Raw genomic sequence first — 27636 nt, 5'->3', positions numbered from 1 at the left:
TTTGAAGTTTAACATAAAAAAATAGATTCTATTTTTTTTTTATAAGGTCTATGTTGTGTTTTTGTTTTGCTTCTCTTTGTAACATCACTTTTCTATTACTACAGTATAGAGATCCTTATTATACAAAACTTCTATTCTTTTATTATCTTCAACATTTTTACATCTTATTCTATTGTTTTGATTCATGCTACTATGTAATTGTTGCTACTATTGTGCTTTAACAAAGCTATTAAAGCTCATAAAAATTATTTTTGCTTAGATTTGTCTCTTCTTCATTGCTACATTATTGTATTGCAAAGGATCTATATCATAGGAGATTTCAATCTTTGTTTCAAATTAACTATTATTTTAGATTGTATTTATTTCATATATCTTGAGTTTTTTTTCTTTTTTTCTTTTTTTCTTTTTTTTGCTATTGGTTATTATGACCATTTTTTAATTAATATTCTATTTTTTCTATATTGTCATTAATTTTTTGTCTTATTATGACAATTCACTTTTTTTTGCCTTTGTGATTCTTTGATTTTTTTTGTATTTATTGTTATGACTTTTTTTTTTTTAAATTAATGGTTGAAAATGCTTAAAATTATGTCCATAATTAAAGAAATTGTAAAAAGAATTGAATGGAAATATGCACATTTACTTTTTGAATAGATTCACTTTTTTTTAAAAAAATTACTGTTATTGAAAATCACAAATTTAAAATGCTTGAAACTTCACTCATATTTCAAATGGTTTGTATACATCTTTGAGCAAATTTATGCAATTCAAACAAATTCACAATTCTATTAAGAATTTTTAGCTTAAAATGCTTGAAAAGTCATTGATAAGCCAAGTCCTAAATCTTACATAGTTTTTGTGAAAACCCTTGAAAAATTGCTTTTGCATTTTTGTCATTAAAAATTACTTAAAACCAATAAAATACTCATTTTGGTTGAAAAAATAGGTTGATAATAAATTGCTTTAAAACCAATGTTATAATTAATATAAAATTCATTAAAAAATTAAATTAGAAAAAACCAATAAACTTTGTTTTTACATCTTTTTAAACTATTTAAAGTAAAAAGTATATATATTATTAATGTTATTTTTTTAAAAAAAATTGAAAAACTTACACCTTGCTTCATTTAAATTTAAATTTTGATATTATTATAAGAAATAAAATATAAACATAAATTATTTTTTAATTTTTATTAATAAAAAATATTTATTATATTTTTCAATATTTTAAGTTATATAGTTATTTTTTAAATTAATATATCAGAAACTTTAATCTCGCTTAACTACTAATAGAGGTAATTGATTAAAGTCAAAATTTTGACATCAAGTTATGCCACATGGCTTTGTAAGGCTTAAGATTCAAACCTTGCACTATTTTGCAAGGGCAACTAAATTGAGTTATCTAACCCTTGCTTTGGCAAGAGCTATATCATGCTTGTGCTTTACAATATCCAGCACACCAAACTTAGTTAGATAGATAGAATTAATCCATCCACCTTGAATTTGAAAGTAGATTGTTAGCAACTATAAGTGAGCTAGTCTTACTACTTTACTAGTAAGCAAGTTGCTCACAACAACTAATTAGTGAAATAAGAATTTTAAATATTCTAAAAATATAATCTCATAATTCTAATTAAAATTAAGATTGATATATAAAAAAAATTAATATTGAATAATATATTTTTTAATTGATTTAGTTTTAAATATATTTACTTTCTTTTTAAATTTTAACATGTCTAAAAAAAAATATATATTTTTTTATATTTATTGATTTTATTTTTTAATCTAATTTTTTCAATGTTTTTTATTTTGAAACATAACTTAATATTTTTTATTTTAATTATTATTGTTTTATTTTTTAGCAAAATAATTTTATAGAAATGAAAAATATGAAATGTTCAAGTAATCAATGTATATAGTTTTGAATCAGTAAACTTTTAATATTGTCTACAAAAATTTAAATTTTATAGTTTAACATGTCATTTCAATCCATTTGATTATTATTTAGTTTAGTTATTATTCAACATAAAAATTATTCTATCCTTATTAAAGGTATTTTTTTAATTTCTAAATAAATCAAATTATATATATATATATATATGCATATTCTAATGACATCAATCAATTGATAGTTTTAATAATGCAACATGCATATATTAATTTTTTTAATTAAAAATATTTTACTGATATATCATTTAAAACATGTAATAAAATTTTAAATATTTTTTGAAGCAGTTATAGCATAGAAATATTTTATTGCATGCAGATATTCATTCATAGAAGAGTAAAATCTACAAGAAATTTTCCACAAAACTAATATAATAAGAATGCACTTTGTGATCTTATATAAGTGTTTTTAAGGTTTGTATTATTTTTAATAAATCAAAGAATTGCAATATAAAATACATCATCTTTTTAATCCAAAACATCTGCTTAACATCTGTCAAAACCAAAAGATTCATGTTTTTTACAAAAAAAGTCTAGTTATATTATTTTATGCATTTAAATTCATATTTCTGATACGACTTTTGTGTTTATTGTGCATGAAAAAGCAACCACATGCATGAATGTTATATATATATATATATATATATATATGAGAATGTTAAATAGTCCCAAGCTTTTACTAAATTGACTCACTCATCATGAAAAGAAAAATAACCCCTAAATCCATTTCTCCACTCTTGAATCCAAAACCAATAAAAACCAACCACATTCATCATAATTACCATATTCTTAATCATGCTCAAGTCAATTTAGTAAAAACCTGGGTATATTTAACATTCACCATATACCCCTATATATATTGGAAAACATTTTTGGAAAATGTTTCCAAATATTACTAAGATCATACAGAATATGATTTCAAAAACATAGAAATTAGAGTTAAGTATTTGAAGAGTCTAGTTTAGTTCAATTCTGCAGATATACACACACCTACCACCACTTGTGAGTCCACCACATGCTGTCACTGCCCTTCTTCCGCTCAGGCACCACTTTCATTCGTAATTTTCTCTTGCTCCTCAACGTCCATTGGTACTCGTTGGCATTCAAAGAAGTGTAGGCTGCAGGGATTGCCTTCGTGATAACTGGGATTTGTGTGGCAAGTTATCCCTGAAGCCCACACTCCTGACAACAAGAAAGAAAACAGGCTCCTTCGCCAACAGACTTCTGTCCAGCATAATTGCAGCAGAGACGACAGTATTCTAAGCTTCATATAAAAATAATTATACACAAAATGTGAGGAACCTGAACTAAAATTAAAAAAAGTAAATAGTTGACATGTTCCAAGCAAACCTCCATGAAAATTTAGACGTAAGAAGCTGCAACGAAGAGCTGTTTCTGAGCTTCATCTAGGCAAAAATCCCTAAGTGGCTTATGCAGATACAACGACCTTGTAATCAACTCACCCTATCAACTTGTAACTGTAAAACTGGATATCAACATTCTAGTAGAAGCTAGCACTCGAGACATTGTGGATCACAAAATGTGGTTAACTTTCGCTGCTAGCGTTGCCATCAAAATCCGTCTCTGACACAGGGACCCGTTTCAAGGCCCCCCGGATTGGTCTCATGCTCTCCAGCAAGTATGACAACCCTTGCAAAACATGCATACGGCTGTGCGGGACCCCAGTCTTGGCCAGCGCCGTGCCTTGCGAGTCCAATAATACAAAGCATGGTACATAGTTTATATCGTATAGGGAAGCCTGTCAACAAAGTATCCAAACAGTTTGATCAACCCTTCAAGAAGTGTTAACCCCTGTAAAAATGCAAATAGAAACAATTCAAACAGATATTGCCTGCACCCTCATCTAGAGTCTCACAATTTTGTGCATTGCGAAAACTTGAAATCCAAAAGGAATAGAAGAGAAGACAGGATTGAGTTCATGTAACCGCAGATTTGAGCTTTAGCTAGAGGCTCTAAATACAAAATGTGAACTCAGATAGAAGTGCGAATGACGAGAAAAGGGAGGTGGGAGAGCCATCCAAATACCTCTGGAAGCCACGTCTTATTCTCCACATCCGCCATTACGATGCGCAGCCAATCGCCCTCCCTCCGCTGTATGTCCTCGACCACTTGCATCAGCGACCGGCATAGCGTGCACCTGGGGGAATAAAACTCGAGTATCGTAGCTTTCTGCCGCCCTGCCAAAGCAATTGCCAATGCGCGCTCCTCGGCGTCTCCCTGCTCCTCGGGTGACAACTTAGGGGTCCTCTGCTGCCCCTTCTTTTGCACCCATAGGGGAAATTTTGCTGTTAAAGATTCGATTCTAGCTTGAAACGCATGGAGCTCGGAATTCGAAACCCTAAAACTGGTGGGCACTTTGGCGAACCTTTTCGTGGGGTGAGGGCTGAATTGGTTCTGCAACGAGGTGAACAGTTGCTGCCCCACAGATTGCAAGGGTTTGAAGGGCCATGGCAGCTGCAATCTGACGTCGCTACATGCGCCTTGACACCAGTCCAGACCAGACCAAACCGGACTTTTCTCAAATCTATCGACACGCATCTTTGAGAGAAAATTCACACCAACCCACGTTCTACCCTAAGCTGCAATTGCCTAACCTCTCAAATTCAGCAGGAATTTATACACGCGCAGCACAGCAAATGCAATTGATTAAAAAACAGTCCCCTAAGCTCAGACACCAAAGACTGCCAATTACACCGTCAGTCCAAATGCAAATGCAAACACACACACACACACACACACACTACTACTACTACTACTACTACTACTCAACCCAGACACTCAACTCCTGGGAATTGAATAGGAACGACTACGCTGACAAAGAAGTCCCGACAAATCTGCACTCACTCACTCACACCTGGTGCAAATCTTCATCCATCTCCAGAACGAAACCAAGCTCACTCATGGGATATCCAGCACTCGAGATGAGAGGCAAAATTGTGGGTCAGCTCAGTCAGTCGTGCAAGTAAGTAGTCCCTAATATGGGACGGAGGGATCATGAAGAAGGGTGTTAACAAGGCACGCAGATTCGATGCTGCTGCTGCAAATTAGGTCATCGTCCACTTCCTCCTCCTCCTCGCAGGCAACTTAGTAAGCAAGCAAGCGAGTGAGAGTGAGTGATTGAGAGAGTGAGTGAGGAAGGATTTGAATACACTTGGGATGCAAAGGAGATTTGTTGTGTGTGACACTTTTGGTTTTTATGGTTTTCATCATTTTGACAAGATTCAATTATCAGAAGCAAGTAATTTGTTTAGGTTTGTAGAATTGTTTGTGGTTGTTATGTGTAGGTATTAATTGTCAATGGGTATGTCAAAATTGTGACATTTTTCTTGGAATTTCAAGTTTTGTCCGAATTGAAGTTTCATTTTATTATTATTATTGATTAAATGAAATTATAAACGAAATTCATGAACCAAATTACAACTGTATGTGCGAGTTGGTGAAGAATTTTGTATCCCTAAACTAAAAATGTCATTATGCCTTTCGCTAGACCTTCATTTCCTCAAAAGCACTCTTTTAATTTTTTTTGAAACAGGTTAGCATGCTTAAAAGCCATGATGATTCTGAAGCATGCGATTTTTTTCTAATACAATTTCTCTGGAATATTGTCACCAACATTTCATTCCATACTGATATTAAAAAAAAATAGTTTTTTTTGTAGAAAATTTTGACTTAACAAATTCTATTAAATATCGATTGATATCTACTGGGGTATGTAAGATTGATTAGCCAATTAAGATACAATAAGCCAATTAAGATAAAATCTCGTGCCCCATTTGCAAGCTTTCAGGATAGTAAACGATGCCAAGGTCTTCGGTACATAGCCTCTTTTAGAAAGCACATACACGGCTATCACAACTGCCTTTCCCAATTTTCTTTTTAAAAGGATTCGTTCCTCCGAGAGCCTAACAGTCATTCATTTGACCATGAGAGCCAAATGAGTACCACTCTTGCTTTTCCCCTAATTATCGGTCATAATGGTTTCGGAACGAGAAACAAATAACCATGATATTAATGACATGTGACTAGAGACAATTCCTTTGGACACAAGTGCGAACTAATACTTTTACGCCCTAGTTTAGTTGCATTGTTCCATAATACTCTACAATGTGGGACTACGGGATCTCCCACAGCGGGCCGAACATCCTGAGTACCACATACTTACTGTGAATGAGTGGAATTATGAGGTCCTCGGTGGCCAGTTCTTCACTTCCACGAACCAAACAAAGTCAGACTTCACACCTCTAAACTAATTAAAATGGAAACGCTTGAAGCAAATTGGTCGGAATCGCGATGAAGAGGGCTAAATACCTTACACCTTACACAAAAAATTCCAGATCACTGACTTTCGTCACAGCAGGATCTCCAAGCGGATCCAAGTCAAGACAGGCAGATCGAATCACAAGAAGACGAAAAAACCACAAAATCGACAACACGAGGTACAACAGAGGACACTGAAAAACAAAATTAGGTCGTAGATCTCAACTTCTTGATGTCTAAACCAGGATCCCAACAAGTAAAAAGTGACATTCTTCTACAGTAGGATCCCAAAATCTGTAGCCGCAAGTTAGTGATTGCATACACAATCAGGACATGCATGTCCAGTTCTATCAAATGCACTAGATCAGAATACCAATTCGTAACCCTTAGTCGAACAAGCTGAAGCCCATGTCCTGCAGGGAACCAACAAGTTGCAATAAGTGAGTCGAGTGAAGAGAAAACCTAATTAGAGACCTAAACTAGCCATTGGCAACACGTTGAAGCTTGGCATGAAAGGCCGCAAACACCATAGTTAGCAATAACAATGAGACACCATTTCCACGTGTTAATGAAAGCAATTTTGTGTGCTTAAACACTCAAAACAACAAAGTAAACTAGGCTTCAAAGAGTCACATGCTAAACGACCTAACTTTCGAAATAGTTGAGAGAATGTTAAACTCACATCATCTGATTCTTCCTTCTCCTCCTCCTTTTTAGACTCTTCCTTCTTCTCCTCAGCAGCTGGTGCAGCGGCACCACCGCCACCACCACCAGAAGCCACGACGATACCGCCACCTCCACCCGAGGGCACGGAGGCAAACTTCTCCTTACCCGCTGCAATCACTTCCAGAATGTCCTTCCCTTCCAGCTCCTTCAGCAACAGACTTATCCTACTGGGATCCGCCTCAGCGCCGACTGCGCAAAAATAACATACGCAAGCCATTCAACACCTGAAGTCACCCAGCCAACCCACCGAGACATACACAGTTCGCCACAAGGCTAGACACAAGCCACCTCCTTTGGAAACCATTTCACCTGAACAATAAACTAGGATTTTCGTCACAAGTTATGTCGGTCTAAATTACCTGCGCCGAGGATGGACTCAATGTCCTTGGCACTGGGGGCGGAGTTGCCTCCCAGAAGGGCCAACAAATAGGCAGCCACAACCTTCATGGTGGCAGGCAGGCAACAGAACAAAATACACTACGAGTGAAAGAAAGAGCGAGCTGCGGAGGAGCAGGGGCAGAGCTCGCAAGCGAAAACATGGAGGAGCTTCCCCAGTGCACCGAAAACCCTCTTCTATGAAACCCTAATTCACGCAACGGCTCAGATGCCACGAGAGAATTTTAGATCCCATGGTTCCTAAGTGCTCTTGATATCTGTTGTTAAGGGAGGCCGGCCTCGACTCTTTCGTCTCTTCCGTCGACGAGTTTTCTTCGTTCTCGTTTCTCGTTCTCGTTTTCCGTTCTCATTTCTGGTTCGCGTTTCATCCAACATTCATCCCCTGTTGGTGTTTCTTGTTCAATAATCGTTATTTTTATTTTTTTATTTTAAATGGGAACATCGTTGCCATTTTGTGGTTTGTTTGGAGAAAAGAGCAGATTTAAATTCATAATTGGAACTAGTATGATTTGACTAAAATATTGAATCTTTTTATCTTTTTTTAGTCATCATGAATTATGTAGCTACAAGGTAAGATCTAATTCTATTTGATATCATAATTTGAATGTTTTTTTATGAGATATATAAAATTAGTTTTACATGAGATTTTCATTATACAATTTTTTCACAATATTTTTTATTCTTAATGAATTTTATATTGTTGTAATGTTCTAAAATCTAATTAACTTAGAAATTCTAAATGACTTTTAAATCTTTTTCTAAGTGTATATAATAATGTTTGCGAGTTGATAGATTTTTTCTTGATAAATTTTTAAGAAACCATCTTATAAATTACCAAATTAAATTTATCCTATTAAATTTATACAAGTTCATTAAAATATTATAATACTTCTAATATTATTATTTAGCAAATAGTCTGTTGTTGATCATCACATAATCTTAATCCAATATTATTTAGAAGTAAATTATGAGAATTATGAACTAAAACTAATATTTTTTTCAGTAGCATCTTGCTAAAATATAATATGCTATTATATTTTTATACTTATTAGAATAATTTTTTTTTAAAAAAATATTTTTTATGGATATTTCTCAAATAGATTATAAAAGAAAAAATATTTATTTTTATTTGAATTGGCATTCAAACATATATATATATATATATATATATAATTTTATTTATTTATTTTGATTTATTTTTATAGAAGATAATATGATTTATACTTTTATAAGTTACTATATAATACTTGAAAAGTATAAACGATGTTATTTTTTATTATAACTATTTTCTATATTCTTATGATTGAGTAGAATTTTTTTGCTTTCATAAAAGAGTTGTTAATGTAGATTAGAAATAATCAATTTTAATAGAAATAAATATATATACATTGAATCATGAATTCAAAATATTTTTTACAAAATCAATATTGTTAAGTTTAAAAAGATCTCTAAATAATTCAATATCATTTGTAAATTTTTGATATAAGTAGAATCTCTAATATTTATTTAATTAATTCAATAAATACTTATATATATAATTACTTAGTTATAATGATAATAATAATTTTTTAGAATAAATATAATTTTTATGTATAAGTATAATATTTAAAAGTAATGAGTTAATAGCAATATCTATTAAAATAAGTAAAAATAAGTAAAAATAGAATAAGTTTTATTATAGAGAATATCACTTTAAGTAAATTAGTATTAGTCAAAGGGTTGGCTCTTGATATATAAAATGGCTAAAAGATAAATTAGATGAAAGAACAAAAGATCTTAAAAATATAGAAAATATATTAATGATATATATCTAGATTAAATAAGATATGAATAGATAGTCTTGGTAAAATATTAAATTGATCTAATCATGAAAAGATAGAGGTTGCTTAATAGGATAGCAGCCACCACGTATAAGTAATGAATGTAGGAAGTTAGAGACATCTTATTCCATACTCTCTTTGTAAGCAACCTTATTGATGCTATGTGTTGTGACTTCAAAAGTCTATTTTTGTAATAGGATATGGGCCTACTCACTTTTAGGTTTGAGTTTTGAAGTTCTTTAAAGTTTTTTTTGTTGTGAAAAGTATATCTCACAATTGTTATTGATGTTAGAATTTGATATCTTCTAAACCTCCTTTTGCATCTAGTTATTGATGTAGTTTTATTCTTACTTGTTGTTAAGTGTATTCATTGTCTTAGAAGGTATCAACCACCTTATAATGATGTTATAGAATACTTGTAACAAAGCATAGATAAGGTGCTTATAATATTTGCATACAAAGATATGTATTTGGAGTTGTTTTGGGGAAGCTTCTAGAATTGGAGTTAGAATAGTGGTTCATGTAGGATCTACCATAGAACCTTCTAAAAAGACTTAAGGCGGTTATTATGGTAGAGCCTATCTCTAGAATCTTCTAAAAAGGTAGTTTAGTTGTCCTTAATGGTGGGCCCTAAAAAGAATGGTTATTTTAATAGGGTCTATAATTATGGACATTTTAGAAAGTTTGAAGATAATTAAATAAAGTATAAATAGGATTGATTGAGGCTATTTGGGGCATTTGGTTAAGTATGGCTTTAGACTCTTTCACTGAATAAAGTTTGATTTTCTTGTTTCATTCTATTTGGTTTTATTAGATTTTATTTGATTCTATTTTCTTTTACTCAGTCTTATCTTTCATGGTCCATTCCATTTAGTTACTTTTAGTTTTGTTCTAGTGTACTTGATCTTACATTGTATTGAGATCTTTGTTGTTATGGATTTAGTAAGATTTTATATTTTAGAATATCTGGTCCTGTTTCAATACTAATATTGTATTTTTTTGCTAAATTATATCATCGATACATTAATATTATGCTTTTATGTACTGAATTTCATAAGATATTTTTTTATAGTGATAAAAAGGTAATTATGAGATAAGAAGTGTTTTTATGAGAGTTTAGAGTGATTGAAGCATGAAATCACTAGATTACTCACAAAGAAGGCATTTTGGATTTTTAAGACAGCTATACCTTCTTATTTATTTAGAAAACTCTATTTTTTATTTTTATTTATTTTTTCTTTAATATACATCTTCATTAGACATGGCTTTGAGTGAGGGTGAGGGTTTAAAAGTGATTAAGAAGTTTAGAGGTCATAATTTTACTATTGGAAGAAAAAAGTGAAGCTTTTATTGGCTATATTGGACCTTTTGGATATTATTGATGAAAGTGAAGAGCCTCTAAGTAAAAATATTCATGTTAAGGTGAAGAAAAAGTATAAGTATTGTGAAAGGAAGACTTTTCGCATGATTGCAATAAATTTAAATGATACCAATTTTTCACATATAATTACTTGTAATGGATTAGCGGAAGCATGGAAGACTCTTTGTAACATCTATGAAAGTAAAAACCTTACTAATATTCTCTGGATAAGAAAAAAGTTCTTAATAATAAAGATGGAAGAAAGAAATGACCTCATAGCTCATGTCAACAAGGTAAAAGCACTTACAAATCAATTAACAGTTGTTGACAAGTCAATTAATGATAAGGATATTGTGTTGACATTACTCATGAGCCTTTTGGAGTCATACAACTACTTCATTGTGGCATTAGAGTTTATCAACATAAAGGAGCTTACTATAAATTATATCACAATAAGATTAGTCTATGAAGTGACCAAGTGGAAAAAAAAGACCTTCAAAGTAATGATTTGGCTCTATTCTCAAGACAAGACAAAGGTGGTTATTTTCACCAATGTGATAATTTTTAAAAATAATATAAAAATTACTATATTTTTAAAAAATCATGTTACTTTGTAAAAAATTGCTATAAAGTCAAAAATAAAAATAAAAAAATAGGAAGAATCCAAACAATGCTAATAAAAATTTTGGTGGAAATGATTATACTTTCATAGCAAATAAAGGAGTCTCCATGGCTACCTATATAAGTGGATTATAGATTTGGGTGCTACTAAGCACATAATACCATACAAGTATTTATTTGACACTTGTGAAGTAATTTCAACAACAAGTATTTGGTTGAGAGATAATAGCATGGTACAAGCCATTAGAATTGACTCTATTGTAGTCGAAATTGCAGTAAAGGACCAAATAAAAATGATCAAATTGAAGAAAGACTTACATGAGCCAAAGATAAAGAAAAAAATTTTTTAGTGACCAAATTTATATCATATAGTTATAAAGTTCAATTTGACATGAATGGATGGATAATATGTTGCCAAAGACTTAAGAGATGGCAATTTCTACTTCATCAATTGTAAGAAGGTGAATGGAGTTGAAGTGGTGGCATTTGCTAAGTTTCTACAAAATTAAAATAAATTTGGAATTTGGCATCAATAACTTGGTCATTTGAATGTCAAAATCATGAAGGAGCTCTAATTCATATTAAGTAGCTTAGATATTAGTCAATTCAACCACAATGCCATAATACTTACTTTTGAAGGTTGTATCTAAAACAAACAACAAAAGGCTTTATTTTAAAGAAGAATTACAATATATGCTAGCAAATTATTAAAGATTTTACATTTTGATATTTGTGGATCAATGAAGATGCCATTGATTGGAAGAGCAAGGTACTTTGTCACATTTATTGAAGATTTTTTTAGAAAAAGTGTAGATTTACATCCTTAAAGCTAAAATTAAATATTTTTCAAAGATTAAAGAATTTAAGATACTTGTGGAGAAGCAATGTGAATGTAAGATCAAATTATTGCATACAAACGATGGAAGTGAGTATATATTGAAGCATTTTGATGAATTTTTGAAGAATCAAGGCATTGTAAGATAAACCTCTATTCTTTACATTTTACAATAAAATGGAGTTGCTGAAAGAACAAATTACATTACTATGGAGATGCCAAAGAGTATGCTTCATGTACAAAACCTTGAATATGAATATTAGATGGAAGCCATGGTTACTATAATGTATACAAAAAATAAGTGCCCTACAAATCCATTTAAATGAATGATTCCAAAAAAAACTTAGAATAGTAAGAAATCTTATATTTGACACATGAGGATTTTTAGATTTATTACTTATTCAAAGATATTCAATTGTATGAGGTTCAAACTTGATGCAAAAGGTACAAAATATGTGTTTGTTGGATATTGTGAAGGTACTAGGACATACATGCTTATGTATTTAGAAACCAATGAGATCATCAAGAGTCATGATGTAGAGTTTTTGGAGCATAAGAATACTTGTAAGCACTTGGAAATATGTCCAAGTGGGAATAATGGTGTGTTTGTTGACATATCTTCAAATCCAATAAAGAAAGAAGAAGAAGATGATGACAATGAAGATGGAAGAAATACAAATTAAGATGAAGAGTCAAAGAAGGTAGACCAAAGTGTATCTACAATTACCAAAACTAACATTAAAGACAATTGAAATATTATAGATGATGATGATGAGAAGTATCAACTAATAAATGTGAAGGGACAAGCTTTAAAAAGAAAAGGTTACAAGAGACCTTAGACTATAAGGAGATGAATTTTTATCAAGTAAAAAGAGATATCCTTTAAAAGATAAAAAATAGCTCGGTGAATATTAGAAGAACCACATCTTTCCTCAAATAAGTGAAAAACATGCCAATGTTGTAATTCTTGATGATCCATTAAAATTGTATGATACAATGAAGTCTATGGATGCTAAGAAATAGGAGAATGCTATGAAAGAAGAATACAAATCACTCATGAACAATAGAACATGAGAAATGACTCAACTTCCATCAAATCAATCTTTAATTGGCTGTAAGAATGTGTTTAGAACTAACAAAGATGTATTAGATAATATTATAAGATACAAAGTTAAAATAATTGTGAAAGACTACTTATAAGTTGTTGGTGTTGATTTCAATGAGACATTTGCTCTCATGGCCAAATTCAATATTATTAAAACCATTGTGGCAATTAGAGCAAAAATAGACTTTGAAATGAATCAGATGGATGTAAAAATAATTTTTTTAAATGGAAGGTTAGAAGAGGATATTTATATTGATCAATCTCAAGGATTTATTGAATAAGGTAAACCATATCATATTTGTAAATTGAAGAAATCCTTGTATGGATTCAAGCAATTATCAAGGACATAGTATCAACTTATTGATACATTTTTTATGAATAAAGGATTTGAAAAAAGTAAGGCTGATCATTCCGTATATGTAATGCAATGAGATAAATTTATATTAATTGAAAATTTCTTTTTTGATGATTTTATTATCTTAACTAATATCTTAAAGATGATAAATTGGTTGAAAGCAAAGCTAGAAAAAAAAAAAAAAAAAGATGAGATGAGTGATTTGGAAGAGCTTTAGTATTGTTTAGGAGTGGAGTTTATAAGAAATCGTACTAAAAAGACCATTATAATAAAGCCAAAGCTAGTATATTGAAGAAATATTGAAATAATTCAACATAGAGGAATATAAGCCTATTGGTATACCTTTAGAAACCAATTTGAAGTTGATAAAGCTCACAAATAAAGAGTTTGCTAAAATTGAAGGTCAAATGTAAGATATCCTATACAAAACAATAATATGCTTACTTATATATGCAATGGTTGGTATAAAGGTGGATCTTGCTTATATAGTAGGTGTTGTGAGCCATGACATGTCAAAAACTAGATCAATCCATTGGGCAACTATGAATAGGATCCTAAAGTACTTAAAAGATACTTTGTATTTGAAATTATGGCTTGGAGGTAATAACATTATAATGCATGGTTATTGTAATCCAAATTGAGCTGGAGATGCAACTGATAGAAAGTTAATAATAGAATATATTTTTTTTTATTTGAGTAGAAGCTATTTTATAGAATTGTAAGAAACAACCAACAATTGCAAGATCAACAATAGAGGCAAAGTACATGATAATAAGCCATGATATAATAGAGGTAATATGACTAGGACAACTTTTAAAAGACAAAGGAATAATGCAAATAAAAGAAACTTCAATGGAGTGTGACAATTAAAGATGTCTTACATTTATAAAAAATCCAAAACATCATTTAAGGACCAAAAACATTAACATTCAACATCACTTCATAAGATAGAAGATTGAAATGAGAGTGATTAATATAAAATATTATGGAATAAAAGACATGTTTGTTGATTTATTGATGAAGGCATTAGAATTGAAAGTCCTTGCTAATTCTATGTGTTGTGAATTCAAAGTTCCTTTCTTCAATAATATCAATAAAAATTTATTTTAATAATACCTAAATATACATAATTATGTTATATTTTTGTAAACTATTTATAATCAAAACATTAAAATTTAACAATATTCTTTAACAAATCAAATGCATGCATGCAACAATTAAAAATAAAAATTGTAATAAAAAAAAGACTTTAAAAGAAGATGATAGAGTTTGTTTAGGAATCACTCTATAAACACCTTATCTCTATAATGTTACAAAGTTTTCAACTCAAGCTTCCATCTATTAAAATCAAAATACTATATCGACTTTTAGAACACAATAATGTACAAACAATTACTCATATTGTTTCAAATGTAAGGATTACATATAATTTTGAAAATAGAATCTTTCATTACTATTATACATTCATATGGTTTGTTTTTATATGGGATTGAAGTACAATTTTATGCTATTTGTTGAAAGAGTAAAGTACTATAATTTTTTTTTAAAAAATTACCTAATCTTTGAAGTACAAGATTTTGCATGTATTGTCAAAGTTAAATCTCCAATTAATTAAAAATTCAAAAATAAATAATTAGATGAAATTTAAGACTTCTATTTAATGGAATTATTAATGGAATTTAAGACTTCTATTTAAGACTTCTATTTAATGGAATAACACCTTGATATATTAATTATCATATGATCTATTATTTTATCATTATTTTACACTATAAAAACTCTAATTTTTAATTGTCTAAGAAGTTTTTAAAATATTGACAACTAATATGTCTAATATTTTATAATTTAAGGCAAGCCAAGTTAAGACAATAAATTATCTTAATTTGTGCTTGTCAAAAAAGAAAAAAGAAATGCATCAATTAGACATTTTAAACATAGTATTGAAGAAATGTTTCAAAATGATCCAATTATTTCACCTTTTTATTATTATCATAGCTAATATAAATGAAGGTACAAGAGTATTTGAAAGAACCTCGAGGAAACTTTGTTACATTAATAATAATTTGTGCAAATGTTCATGAATCCAGCTTCAACATTGTTGCAGACCAATCTTTAACAATCATGAACCTGAAAGTTTAACTGTCGTAATGGAAAAGATTTGCAATGTAATCAAGCTTGCATATTAACATAAACACAATCTTAAGCAACAAGAATAAGTCGATCGATCAGAAAATGCTCTTGTTGTAGTCTAGAAAGGGAGGAAGTGTGTGGGATGCTGCAAGCAAGCTGATGGGGCGAGGCAAGTATCTCATATCCATGGAACGATGAATTAGCACGTCGTCCTTCGGCAACTCTGCGCTTTACTTCATGTCTAAATTTGTTGTGCAGGTTTTAACATGAGCACCAAACGACATGAGGAGGTACAGAACACCTTAGGGGATGACCATCCTGACCCAAACTGCGTCTACAGATGACGACGGCTCTCACTTCGATCAAGCTCGCACTCCTAGATCTGCACACAAACTCCAAAACCAGCGATGTCGACATATAAAGTCGTCCCGCTTGCTGAACAATTTCACAATACCGTTCCAGAAATTAGCACTGTCACACCCGGGTTTTCGAAGGAAGGATGCATTGAAGCTCCGGAGCCTAGAGATTGTATCAACACGCCAAGTATAAGGTCGAGGCTTGAAGCTTTCATACGAGGTATTCCAAGTCCATTAGAGTACAGATTGAGAATTAGTATACAGTTCCGGAAGCTACAAGCAGAGCCCCAACAAGCAGGCTGCGAGAGAGAGACATCAACAGATCCTGCTCAAGGATTTCGTCTGTCGATCCTAGACCAAACTAGTGACTGCTCTAAGCTGCCCTTTTTTTTTCCCCTCTTTTTTTTATCCCCCCCCCCTTTTTTTTCTTTTTTTTTTATCACTTAAGGAGATTACAAAGCAATCACACAATCTGTGGGTGCCGAGTTTGCAGAAATGAAGCCCATCGCACGTCAGTCTGCATGGATGGATATGTCAGCAACCTTACGACAACCTCCAACCCGGCCTCACGCCTGCGAACCTCAGGAACAAAGGTTTAGTTAACTGCTTGGCGGCATACTAGTGTGCTGAGTGGGCGGCATTTGCGTTGTCTGCTGCGGCCACATCTGTTGCATTGGTGCTTGCTGTTGCATGTACTGCATGGGCGGTCGCTGCGGCTGCTGCTGCTGCGGATGGTACATGGCTGTTGGGTCCATGGCCATGGCCGGCCTTGCGCCAAACATCTGATTGCCCATCATGGCAGGCGAGACCATCGCGGGTTGAGGAACTGGACCTTGCGGCGTCGGCACATAATACACCCCTTCGTAGCTGACAGGACTACCCACAGGCATGGTGCCCCGAGGAACGCCGATACCGTCTTCCTTGTTGAGTTCGTCACGCGGGACGATATCCACCAAGAAGTCGAAGATATCTGTGCGAGTAATGGCGGCTGCAATGTCGTTCTTCTGTAACGTGCGCCGCTTATTCTCTTCAGTGTGTATCCACGATCGCAGGGTCAACTCTAGGATGAACATCTCGCAGGCCTTCGCAAACAGAACTGGTGCTTCTGCAGAAATCATCCGCACGTCTTCGTCTGCTTTCATGATCTTCTTGATGCGCGCTAGCGGCAGCTGATGGTTCTTGAAGTCGTTCGCCTGCCAACCGATCAGTATTAGGCTAATATTTAGAAAGACGCTGACGCTCATGTGCAAAATTTAAATCAAGATTCTTCAATTTAATCCAGGCATCAACCCTGAAGCTCCTTAGGACTGTAATACACGGAACAATTGCCTGGATCACATCTCATCTAACAGATTCTATGACAGACAAAAGACTCCCCAGCAAGCTCGACTACCAATACATGCCCAGATTCATCATAAGGTCAGTTTTCTGATAACTTAAAAAAAGCTTTGGCAAGTTTTCCAAACCTAGATTACATCAACTATACATTTCAAGGATCCTGGCTGTTTAATACTTACTCTACGACTATTAAAACTGCCAATGTAACGAAAAGACGTTGGTTTCAACCGATAATCTAATATATATATATATATATATATATATATGTATGTATATATATGTATATATATATATATATATATATCTATTACAAGAACCAAAAAAAAAAAAACAAAACAAAACAAAACAAACAAACAAACAAACAAAAAACACACGCACACACACACTAAACGAAAAATAAATAGATAAATACTGGAGTACAGACCTGTTCAATTTCACTCATCTGGTTAGCCCAGAACATCTGCAGCTGCTGTTGGTGGTGCTGCTGAAGGTGCTGGTAACTAAGCTGAACCTGCTGCTGTTGAGCTAAGGCAGCCGGATAAGCTGCAGGAGATTGCCCTTGCATCTGACCTCCTTGAGATGGTGAAGTATCGGGGCCTCCTACTGTCTGAGAGCCCTGGTATGGTTGTTGAGTGCCCATGTTCTGTGAGTACTGCATCTGAGGTTGCTGCTGGGCCATCATATTGTTCACTGTCTGTTGCTGCTGTTGCTGCTGCACATCTTGTTGCTGTTGAGCTTGCTGCTGAGCAAGTTGTGAACGGTTCTCCATGTTTGGGACACGTCAGGGAAATATCGTTACATTTGATTCATCTGCTACAAAAAGTAAAGTAAATTCCCGTGAAGCGCGAGGGGAAGACTTCTACAATCTGCACCGAAGTTCTATTATTTTATTTTCTAAAATGCGGAACTCGTCAACGGCGCAGGGTTAGAGTGTTAGGATAACTTAATGCTACGATCTTGCAGTCTTTGTCATCCTACAAAATTAGTGGTGACTTATTCCCAGGCCTATTACATAAAAGATTCGGAGCAACGATCAAGAATACAGTCGCTATTACTGTGGTACTATAACCGTACTAAACTAAGATTTTACGTTAGATTCAATTGTGTCGACAGATTGGGTGAGGATGGCAGCAGTTATAGCCGCAATGAAGGATCGAGAATCCAGTTCTAGCACAGCAATTGGCAAGCCCTCAAGACTGGTCAAAGCTCTGACGTTCACCAAGTTGTATTTCTCAAAGGTAGATAACTGCAGAATTTATTGCGGACCTGTGTTAGTTACTAGATCACTGAATAGGTTAAAGCTAACCAGACTACACTCTCATGCAGCTTGTATTCTCGACAAAAAAAATTAGTTTTATTTTATTATTCACTTAAGCGTGTACTTAACTTCTCTTTATTGTCAGGGCACGGTGCTTTCAAGAGCTCGGAATTCTTCAGAACGCCCTTCTTAGATTCCTCGACCCATTCAACGCTAGACGATTCCTACAACACCAGCTAATCTTTCAACTGCAGCGCCTTCGAAGGCAACGGCATGCGTCTACACTGCTACATCGGCACCATAACAAACAGTTAACGAACTTGCCCCAAATAGTCGGTAAAGCTCCTAGACTACAGCTCACCCCGCCCGTCTCTGACTTTTATCACATCCTCCATCACGTTCCTATTGAACTAGACTCTCAAACCCACATCCTCCCAACAACGTGCTCGAAAGAATCTGCACCGACGAGGAAAATCCTCAACACAGACACACACTCAACCCCCCCAAGACTCCACCCACCTGCAACCACATTCTAGTAGGGCAACTTCGACTGAAACCAACCCTCCCTCCCCTTCCTTCCTACATTCCTCAACCCACCTCACAAGCTCCAACCTCACAACACCCGCGTGATTATTGCACTAATCTCTGAGCACATGACATGAGAATTCGACATGGAACCCGCGAATGGAGCATCTCCGGGTGCCGATTCTTTCCCATCGGATTGCGCGAGGAACAGCACGGTGATAGGGACGGGAGGTGGGGAGGAGGGAGGGAGGGAGGGAGTGAAGGAGGATCCCGTCACCGAGACTCTCGATCCGCACAGCAAACTGACCGACGAGGCAAGACTGGATGGGGGATGTGCAACAAAGGTCCGCTTCCGAAAACACGAGGCCCCAGGATAAGACTCTTATCTCCGCCCCGCCCCGTCCCCATGTTCGCCTCCGGTCGTTCCCGGCTGACGATTGGCCAATCAGATCGCGCCACCATGGTATAACTCCCCCAACGAGCCTGGCCTTGAGTCTGCACCGCGCTTTTTCTGTTTCTCGCCGTGAAGGGTGATGACTTGCTGCTCGCTGCCGGGGGGCGGGGGGATCTATGACCGATAACCCGAAGAAAACCCTTCCGGGTAACTGCGTCTTTGACTAGTGAAAGCCCTCGTCTTTCTAGTGGCCCCACTTGAGGCGACCGATTGTGATCGGGGTCATCGATGGATAGACCAGTGGGTTGGAGTGCGCGAGCTTGGTGGGCGTCGACTGAGTGCATTTATTGTAGTGATTAGAATTAAGCTTCTTCCTGGACGAACTTGGGGTGGATTCTGGGTTGCGTTAGGAGGAAGCCATCTCAGAGTTGCAGGTTTTGTTGTCTCTTTTAGTTCTACTGGCGAGGGCCGACAGTTTCACGATCCTGCCAAGTTCGACAAATAAAGGGGTAGAGGATCTTGGGGTGGAAGGAGTGACATCACTATTACACTGGGAACTATACCCCAGCTTAAGAGCCATATATATATATATATATATATATATGTGCGTGTGCCTGTGTGTACGTATACATATGGGCTCTTCGTGGGTGACTGCATTCATTCAAAGCATATATTTGTGTCCTCTGCGGTAACGTGTCACAAAAGCCGAGTTACGGCGTGAATTTGTCTGAAACGGATGAAGTACGAAAATCCGACAAGGGAGCGTGCTTCATTGATGACGTATATTCCCAAAGAGCAATACTTCGTAGAAAGTCCTTGATGAGAATTGACTGCCTCATTCTGCGACATGGGCTGGGAACCCGCTTTAAGCCACAGATCGTTGGATCTTCCTTTAGAGATCCGCTTCAACATGTAGAGATGGCCACGGAGCCTGTCCAATATCTTCTTACACAATGTCCCATGTATGAATTCACGAAAGGAAGGACAATTCTATGGTCAAATTATTTTACTTCGTAATCGATTGGTCATGCACTCCCTAGTCATTGATCTAGATTGAATTATGAGACCCAATCCAAAGCGAATAAGGCCCAATTCATGTTTAGATTTCACATTGTGGTCCACGTTTCCATGAGCCAGACTTTCATTTCAGGTCTGCATATTCGAAACAAAGTAATCATTATAAGCACGGAGGCATTTTATAATGTGCAGATATATTGAGGGTGCTGTAATTGCATTGTCAAAGAACTCTGGAATGTCATGTTTTTTTCTCAATGTTGCTGACTGTTAGTTGTGAAAATTGTCAAAGGCGCAGTCAAAGTGAAAAAACAGTTTCTATATTCAGTGGATTGAAGAAAAAGAAGATGATCTCCGCAGTCTCAATTCAAAACCTACTACTGGGCAGGTGAGTGGGTCTGTTACCCCCTGGTGTCTTGTGGCAGTGCAGCACCGAGTAAGACGACCCACAAGTGAAAAGACTTGAACTTCTTCTCAATCTGGTCGGGAGTGGATGCAAACCAGTACCCGGAGAACAACAAATTCGGAAGGAGCATGCCAGAAAACTTGTGGCCCCACGTCCACATTGTCGACCTAAAGCTTGGTTTGACTTAGAGCTTGTATATCAGTTGGAAAGGGGAGTGGGTGAGGACTGGTCATGCAAGTGTTACACTGGTTGATAAGGTCAAATGTTGCAAACTTCAGAGAACAAGACCCCTTCATGACCTCTGCAATCATTTCACAATATCATACTGATCATCCGCAGAAACAAAACAAAAAAACAACAGTAGAAAGAAAGAAAGAAAGAAAGAAAGAAAGAAAAAAAAAAAAAAAAAAAAAAAAAACATTGGTCTGCAGTTGGGAGGTCCGCATATCTTTTCCTAGTAAGGCTAGGAAAAGATTAAGGAGACGAGTGTGTGAGTGCAACAAACAGGAGAAAGTTGGTTTTGGTGCAGTGTTTTTAGGGTTGGATTGGGGTTCATAAAATGGGAACAAGTTTGTAAAGAACAATAAGTCAAGATAAGGATATTCTTGAAAGCACATTTTTACCTTTAACAATTAAAGTTATAGATATATAATTGAATGTAAGGAAAGGACAAAATGTGATGAAATCTTTTAAAGAGTATTATTAGATAAGCAACTTGCATCCAACTTAACATATTTTTAGTGAGCAATAGTTTGTAGGTCTCTCTTGTATATTTATTAAATATAATAAGAACCAAATTTTGTATAGGTGTCAAAGACATGAATCTCAAAAAATTAAAATATCAATACACTCTTATATCACTTGAAAAGATTAAAAAGTTATTCAAAGATGATACAATATTAAACTAAAATGACTACTACCAAAGATAAGAAGACTTGGAAAGTCTTGAGACAAGATTAAAGACTAAAGAAGTATTGACAAGAGTGAAGAAGGCTTCATTTTTGCCTCCATATATACTCTTAACTAGGAGCTACGTAGTAATGTTCTATAGGACCTTCTAAACCTGTTGACTTTGTAAGACAAATATCTTAAATTGCAAGGCAAGTTTTTTATATATGCACTACATAGTTAGCTTGTTCTACAAGCTACTAATATATGTTTAACTTATTGACTAAGTTTCTAAGCGATAAATCAACTACAAACACATGTAAAGTCAAAATAATATCTATGAAGCTTCTAGGAAGCATCTCTAATAAATATTATAAAATAAATCTATTTTTATCTATTTTTATTTTTTCATATAAGAAAATATTAGAACATATATATATCCATGACATTATCATTTTTTTTAAGGATGAATCCTATGAAAAGAGGTTATCATATGTTGAAAAAATCCAAGTTGTGACAAATTATGCTTATCACATATTCTAATCTTTGTTCTCTTCAAAGATGGTTGATAGGTCCTCTCATCCATTGATAATGTCTCATACCAAAGGGAGAAGACTACCATGTTATTTGATCATTGTTAAGGCCTTTATAACTTCCTTCAAATAAAATATTTGAAATACCATTAGAAGTCATTCCTACTTTTAATAAAATCACCAAATATTGGAAATATCTTCTAAGATCATAATATCAAATATGTTGTATCTTGCCATGTATTCAAAAAGTGACATGTTGTTCTTGAAGATCTTCATCTTGATTACATTCTCTTGAAGGTTGTAATAATTGCAATGTCTCATTTGATAAGTCAATAAGTGATAGTTCTTGAATTAAATCTATTGGTTATTGGTTCTTCATCTTCTTAGTATTACAAATATATAAAAGCTACAAACAATGATAGAAGGTAGAATTCTATCTTCCTTAAATCTTATTTCTTCTATAATAAAAATTTTCTATTCTTCATCTTTAATTTGATGGATATTGTCAATAAAAAATCTCAACTTTCTTTGTTACATTTATAAGATTTTTTACTGGCTTCCATGTATATTTTCTAATATCATATTTTTACCAATAAACAAGACATTATAATCTATTTTAGCATTATTAAAGTAGAGAGAATTTGTCTTAAGGAAGCACTAGATTCTTAGTTGTCACTAATTACTCAACCAAGTCTCAAGATAAAAAAAATACCAAGTTTATATATAAAATTGTCCCTATAGGAAAAATTATGTTAATACATGAGTCTTAAGTACCAAAGTTCATCAAAAATGTGATAAAAATATTATAAAACCTTGTATATCCTTAAGATGATTTTTTTTTTTGAATTTTAACAGCTTATATCTTATGATTGGATTTTTTAAATAAACCAAAATTTTACACGGAATATTGATATACTTTTAACAACTACCATAACAAATTTCAACTGTAAATTCATTATAGATCTTGTGATATTGTCAAAACCCTAACAATAGCTTCAAATCCTTCTTTATATATATTTGTATGTAATTTTCTTCATATTTCACAAATTAAGTACTCAAATATCATAAAATTTTGATATATATCTTTTTAACCTAATAACACATATTTTTAGAAGTTTTGAGCCAAAAATTCATTTGAAAAGTTAAGATATGGTTCCAACTATTACTATCAACAAAACAACTCATTTATTGCCTTTGAATTACATGTGCTATGTTCAATGCTTTATAACTTCTTCACAAAAACTTCAAATACAAAAATTCTTTCATAAAAGATGTAGATCTTAAAATCATCCTTATAAATACACCTCTTGTTATCCAAAATCTGTCATAAAACTCCTTGTATCTTCAAAAGAGAAATAAAATGTCTTAAAAAGATACATTAACTTCAAACGGCTATAACTACATCTCTCTAACTCCAAATCCTCTAAAATTTGTATACAAATTGTACCCAAAATTCTAAACATTAGAATCTTTGCTTTTGATTCTTAAATGCCTCTTTTGAAGTTGCCAAAATCCTTATTATGGTCACAAATAGCTTGCTGAATATCTATTAGATATGGCCTTCAACCAATGGAGATGAAGATCTTTACCTTTAGGCTTCATCCATCCATACCTTGCTTTCATTCCTCCAAGTAAGTTTTTTAGAGATTTGAACCTTCATCTTTGAGTCCCAATCTTCTCCTTAAATTTTTTACTAAATATCTAAATCTTATATAATTTAAATACTATAATCAACAAAGGTAAATCTCAAAATAAATTTTCTTATATCAATTCACTTTAAATTAACCTACTAATCACTTTAATATACATCAACACTTATAAATATATTATATATTTTAGTTAATTTTTACATAGTATAAATAATTATAATATGACAGTGATCTCTTAAATCTAAAACTTCTTCTATGTCAAACTCTTAATTATTATCCACTTCTATAGGAAGAGGTGGCATTTTCCTTCTTTTCGAGATATTCATTGTCTTGTATTACTCAAAATGAGATGCATAGAATACAAGATGGATTTTCATGGATTTTGATAGATGTAATTAATAAACAACATAATTGACTTGTTCACTAATAAAAAAAGTTTCAAGCTTATAATAGTCCAACTTGTCACAAAGAGGAGTAGTCTTCATATTGTGACAAAGTAGCCATAGCTTGTCATCTATGTTGAATTGTGGTTGTTTTTCGTGATAGGCATCCACATTGATTTATTATTATTCTTGAGCTTTCTTTAACTATATCTTTATTTTTGTATATAGCTTTAACAAATAATTTATCAAATCTTTTGTTGCAAGGTTATCAACTTTTGAAAAGTAAAAAATATCAAATTATGAATGATAATCATAATTGACAAAGAAAGGTGTTTGTTGAGTAGAAGAATGTACTTAATTATTATACGCAAACTTTGCTTATGGCAAAACAGTTGTTCAATCATCTTGATAATAATTGATAGTACACCTCAAATATTGCTCCAAAATTTGATTCACTTGTTTCATTTATCCATCAATTTGAGGATGAAAAGCCAAAGAGAGTTTTATATCTATTTTTAAAATCTTGAAAAAGATTCTCTAAAATCTTAATATAAATTGAATCCTCCTATTTGATATAATATCCTTGGATAATTCATAATAGCAATAGATATTATAAAAACAAATTCAACCATTTCTTCACTTATGATAGATTTTATACATAGTAAAAAATATGCTATCTTGGTAAAAAATCTACTATCACAAATATAATATCATAAAAATTTGAGATTAAAAGATTCGTGATAAAATCTATAAGAAAAAAATAAAAAAAAATAAAAAAAACCATAGTTGTTTTGATATCACATTAAATGAAGTTTAGCTTGAGAATGCACTGGATACCTAGCTATGGAAGATAAAAAGAATATTGCAACAACAAGTTTTAACAATTCTAATAGATTCTTAAATAAATTATAATTAAAGATTAATAGTTTACATACATCTGCAAAGATTTTTTTATTTTTATTTTTTTATTTTTCACAAATAAGATAAGAGTTCCTATTGGAGATTTCAAATGACACATGAATTTAGTCAAGTTTTCATTAATATACTCCTTAAGTGCAATCAATTGATTTTGTAATAAGTTATAGATTGATCCAAATGGTAGTTGACCTCTTTCTTGTAGATCAATTGTACAATCATATGATTGATGCTTTAAAAGAATTTTGCATTGATCTTTTCAAAAACATCTTGAAAAACTTGATATCAGCTAAGAATACTACTTGACTTCTTTTCACCATCAAAAATAAATGTGGCATATATAGCAAAAGATGGCCTTTCTTTTGTCGCATGCATAAAAGCTCTTATACCTATTAATAAAAGCTTGGATGTACTAGGCTTATTTATTTCTACTTCATTATCAATATTTTGGATTAAACTCTAGTAAGACCTTTTATCTTATTATGAGAAATCTAATCTATCTAAGATTTTTATTTTTCTAACCACAACAATTCTAAGATAATTGGATTGAAGGGAGAACTTATTGTATTAAATATTACTATACTATTATGATCTTTAATCGCTACATCTAAAGAAATAATCTCAGGAATAAAATTTCTAGAAGACAACAAATGACCATCAATGATTTTTATATGTATGGATTTAATTTTCTTGATTAAAGGTATTTCTTATTTTTTGATGAAATCTTTGTCTATAAAATACATTGAGGCTCTTAAATCTAATAATACAAAGATTTTGTGATTTTTAGGTCCTAGATATATATCTATTATAAAATAAAATGAAGGATCTAAGGAGAGAATAGGATCTTTACTACATGTTGTACATGATTCTAGTGGCACGATTCCTATTGTAGTTGGAGAATCTTATTTTCCAACATATTGTCTTCTTTGGCAATCATACTCTTTATTTTGTAATTATGTTGCTTCTTTGGATAATGTTGAACATGGTGCTTAGCTTCTCCACAATATACGTACAAATCTTCTTGACAATCTTAAGTATTTTTTTTATTTAGTGAAGGATTTAAAACATATTGTATTAATTTTTATTGGTTCCATCCTTATTAAAGAAGTTTTTGAAAACTTAAGAGCTGCCATTATTACTTGGCTTATTTTTCTTCAACCAAATCTTTATTCTTGATGCTTTTTAAATAATCAATTTTTGCATGTAATGGCTTAAGCAACAAAATTTTAAAAAGATTTTGCTTACAGTATAATCAATAATAAATCTTTGATGTTATCTTTCAATCCATATTGAAATTGATTGATAAGAGCTTTGTCATTTTAGTCCATGTCATAAATAAGATTTTAAAATTTAGCAGCATATATGGTAGCTAACTATGATTCTTATCATAAAGATAAGAGTTTAATCTCTACTACTCTTTTTTAATCACTATCTTTGAATATGGTCATAAAATTTTTTAGAAATGAATTTAAATCATGAAAGATTCATGAATCTTTTTCTATTAATGATGTAAACTAAGAGAGTACAATTCTAGATATAAGTGCAACAATATAAGTGAGATAATCCACTTACTTCTAAAACAAGACAAAAATAATAAGTTAGCATTCTTATTAAACTGTCAAGGACATGAACTTCAAAAATTTAAAATATCAACACAATCTTGTGTCACTTGAAAAGACTAAAAAATCACTCAAAGATAATATAGTATTAAATTAGAATGGCTATTGCCAAAGATAAGAAGACTTAAAAAGTCTTAAGACAAGATTAAGGACTGAAGAGGTGTTGATAAGAGTGAAGAAGACTTCACTCTTGCCTCAATATATATTCTTAATTAGAAGCTATGTGGTGATATCCTATAGGACTTCCAAAATGTGTTGACTTTGCAAGACAAATATCTTAACTTGCTAGGCAAGTTTTTTACATGTATATTAGCTTGTTCTGTAAGCTACATATATGTGGTTAATTTATTGACTAAGTTTTTAACCTACCAATCAACAATATATACATGTAAAATCAAAGAAATGTCTATGAAGCTTCTAGAAAGCATCTCTAAAAAATATTATTAAATAAATTTACTTTTATCTATTTCTACTTAATCATATAAATAAATATTAGAACAAATATGTATATTTGTGATAATAAGAAAGGTTTTCAATATAATGGTTTATGTATTTGTAATTTATAAATTAATTTCATGATTTAATCTAATTAGAATGTAAGATCTACGATCCAATTAAGAACAAAAAATTATTAAAAAGACACATTTTTATTTTAAAATAATTTTAAAACGGATTTTTTTTAATATATTATATATATAATATTTTTTTATTGAAGTATACACTTTTTAAACAAAGAATTTAAATTTTTATTTCAAAGTTTTGTAGAACAAAAAAATGACATTGGA

The 27636-nt window shown here is 32.5% G+C and overlaps 3 protein-coding genes across 3 annotated transcripts; all 3 read right to left on the bottom strand.

Moving 5' to 3' along the window:
* Positions 1 to 3241: 3241 nt before the first annotated feature.
* LOC112291673 (uncharacterized) lies at positions 3242 to 5124 on the bottom strand. Its single transcript, XM_024539448.3, has 2 exons — positions 3994 to 5124; positions 3242 to 3706 (listed from the first exon to the last, which is right to left on the bottom strand). Exons 1-2 carry the CDS (start codon positions 4504 to 4506, stop codon positions 3494 to 3496), a joined length of 726 nt encoding a protein of 241 aa, XP_024395216.1. The 5' UTR covers positions 4507 to 5124; the 3' UTR covers positions 3242 to 3493.
* A 1296-nt stretch (positions 5125 to 6420) lies between these two features.
* LOC112291676 (large ribosomal subunit protein P2y) lies at positions 6421 to 7483 on the bottom strand. Its single transcript, XM_024539449.3, has 3 exons — positions 7311 to 7483; positions 6908 to 7140; positions 6421 to 6638 (listed from the first exon to the last, which is right to left on the bottom strand). The coding sequence occupies exons 1-3, from the start codon at positions 7396 to 7398 to the stop codon at positions 6612 to 6614; spliced, it is 348 nt and encodes a 115-aa protein (XP_024395217.1). The 5' UTR covers positions 7399 to 7483; the 3' UTR covers positions 6421 to 6611.
* An 8616-nt stretch (positions 7484 to 16099) lies between these two features.
* On the bottom strand, positions 16100 to 19394 carry LOC112291897 (uncharacterized). The gene is made up of 2 exons (XM_024539866.3): positions 17692 to 19394; positions 16100 to 17122 (listed from the first exon to the last, which is right to left on the bottom strand). Exons 1-2 carry the CDS (start codon positions 18034 to 18036, stop codon positions 16529 to 16531), a joined length of 939 nt encoding a protein of 312 aa, XP_024395634.1. The 5' UTR covers positions 18037 to 19394; the 3' UTR covers positions 16100 to 16528.
* Positions 19395 to 27636: the final 8242 nt, after the last annotated feature.

Source organism: Physcomitrium patens, chromosome 14, assembly GCF_059467195.1.
Source record: "Physcomitrium patens ecotype Gransden chromosome 14, ASM5946719v1, whole genome shotgun sequence".
NCBI classification, from domain to species: Eukaryota; Viridiplantae; Streptophyta; class Bryopsida; order Funariales; family Funariaceae; genus Physcomitrium; species Physcomitrium patens.
This window is presented reverse-complemented; position numbering and strand designations above follow the sequence as displayed.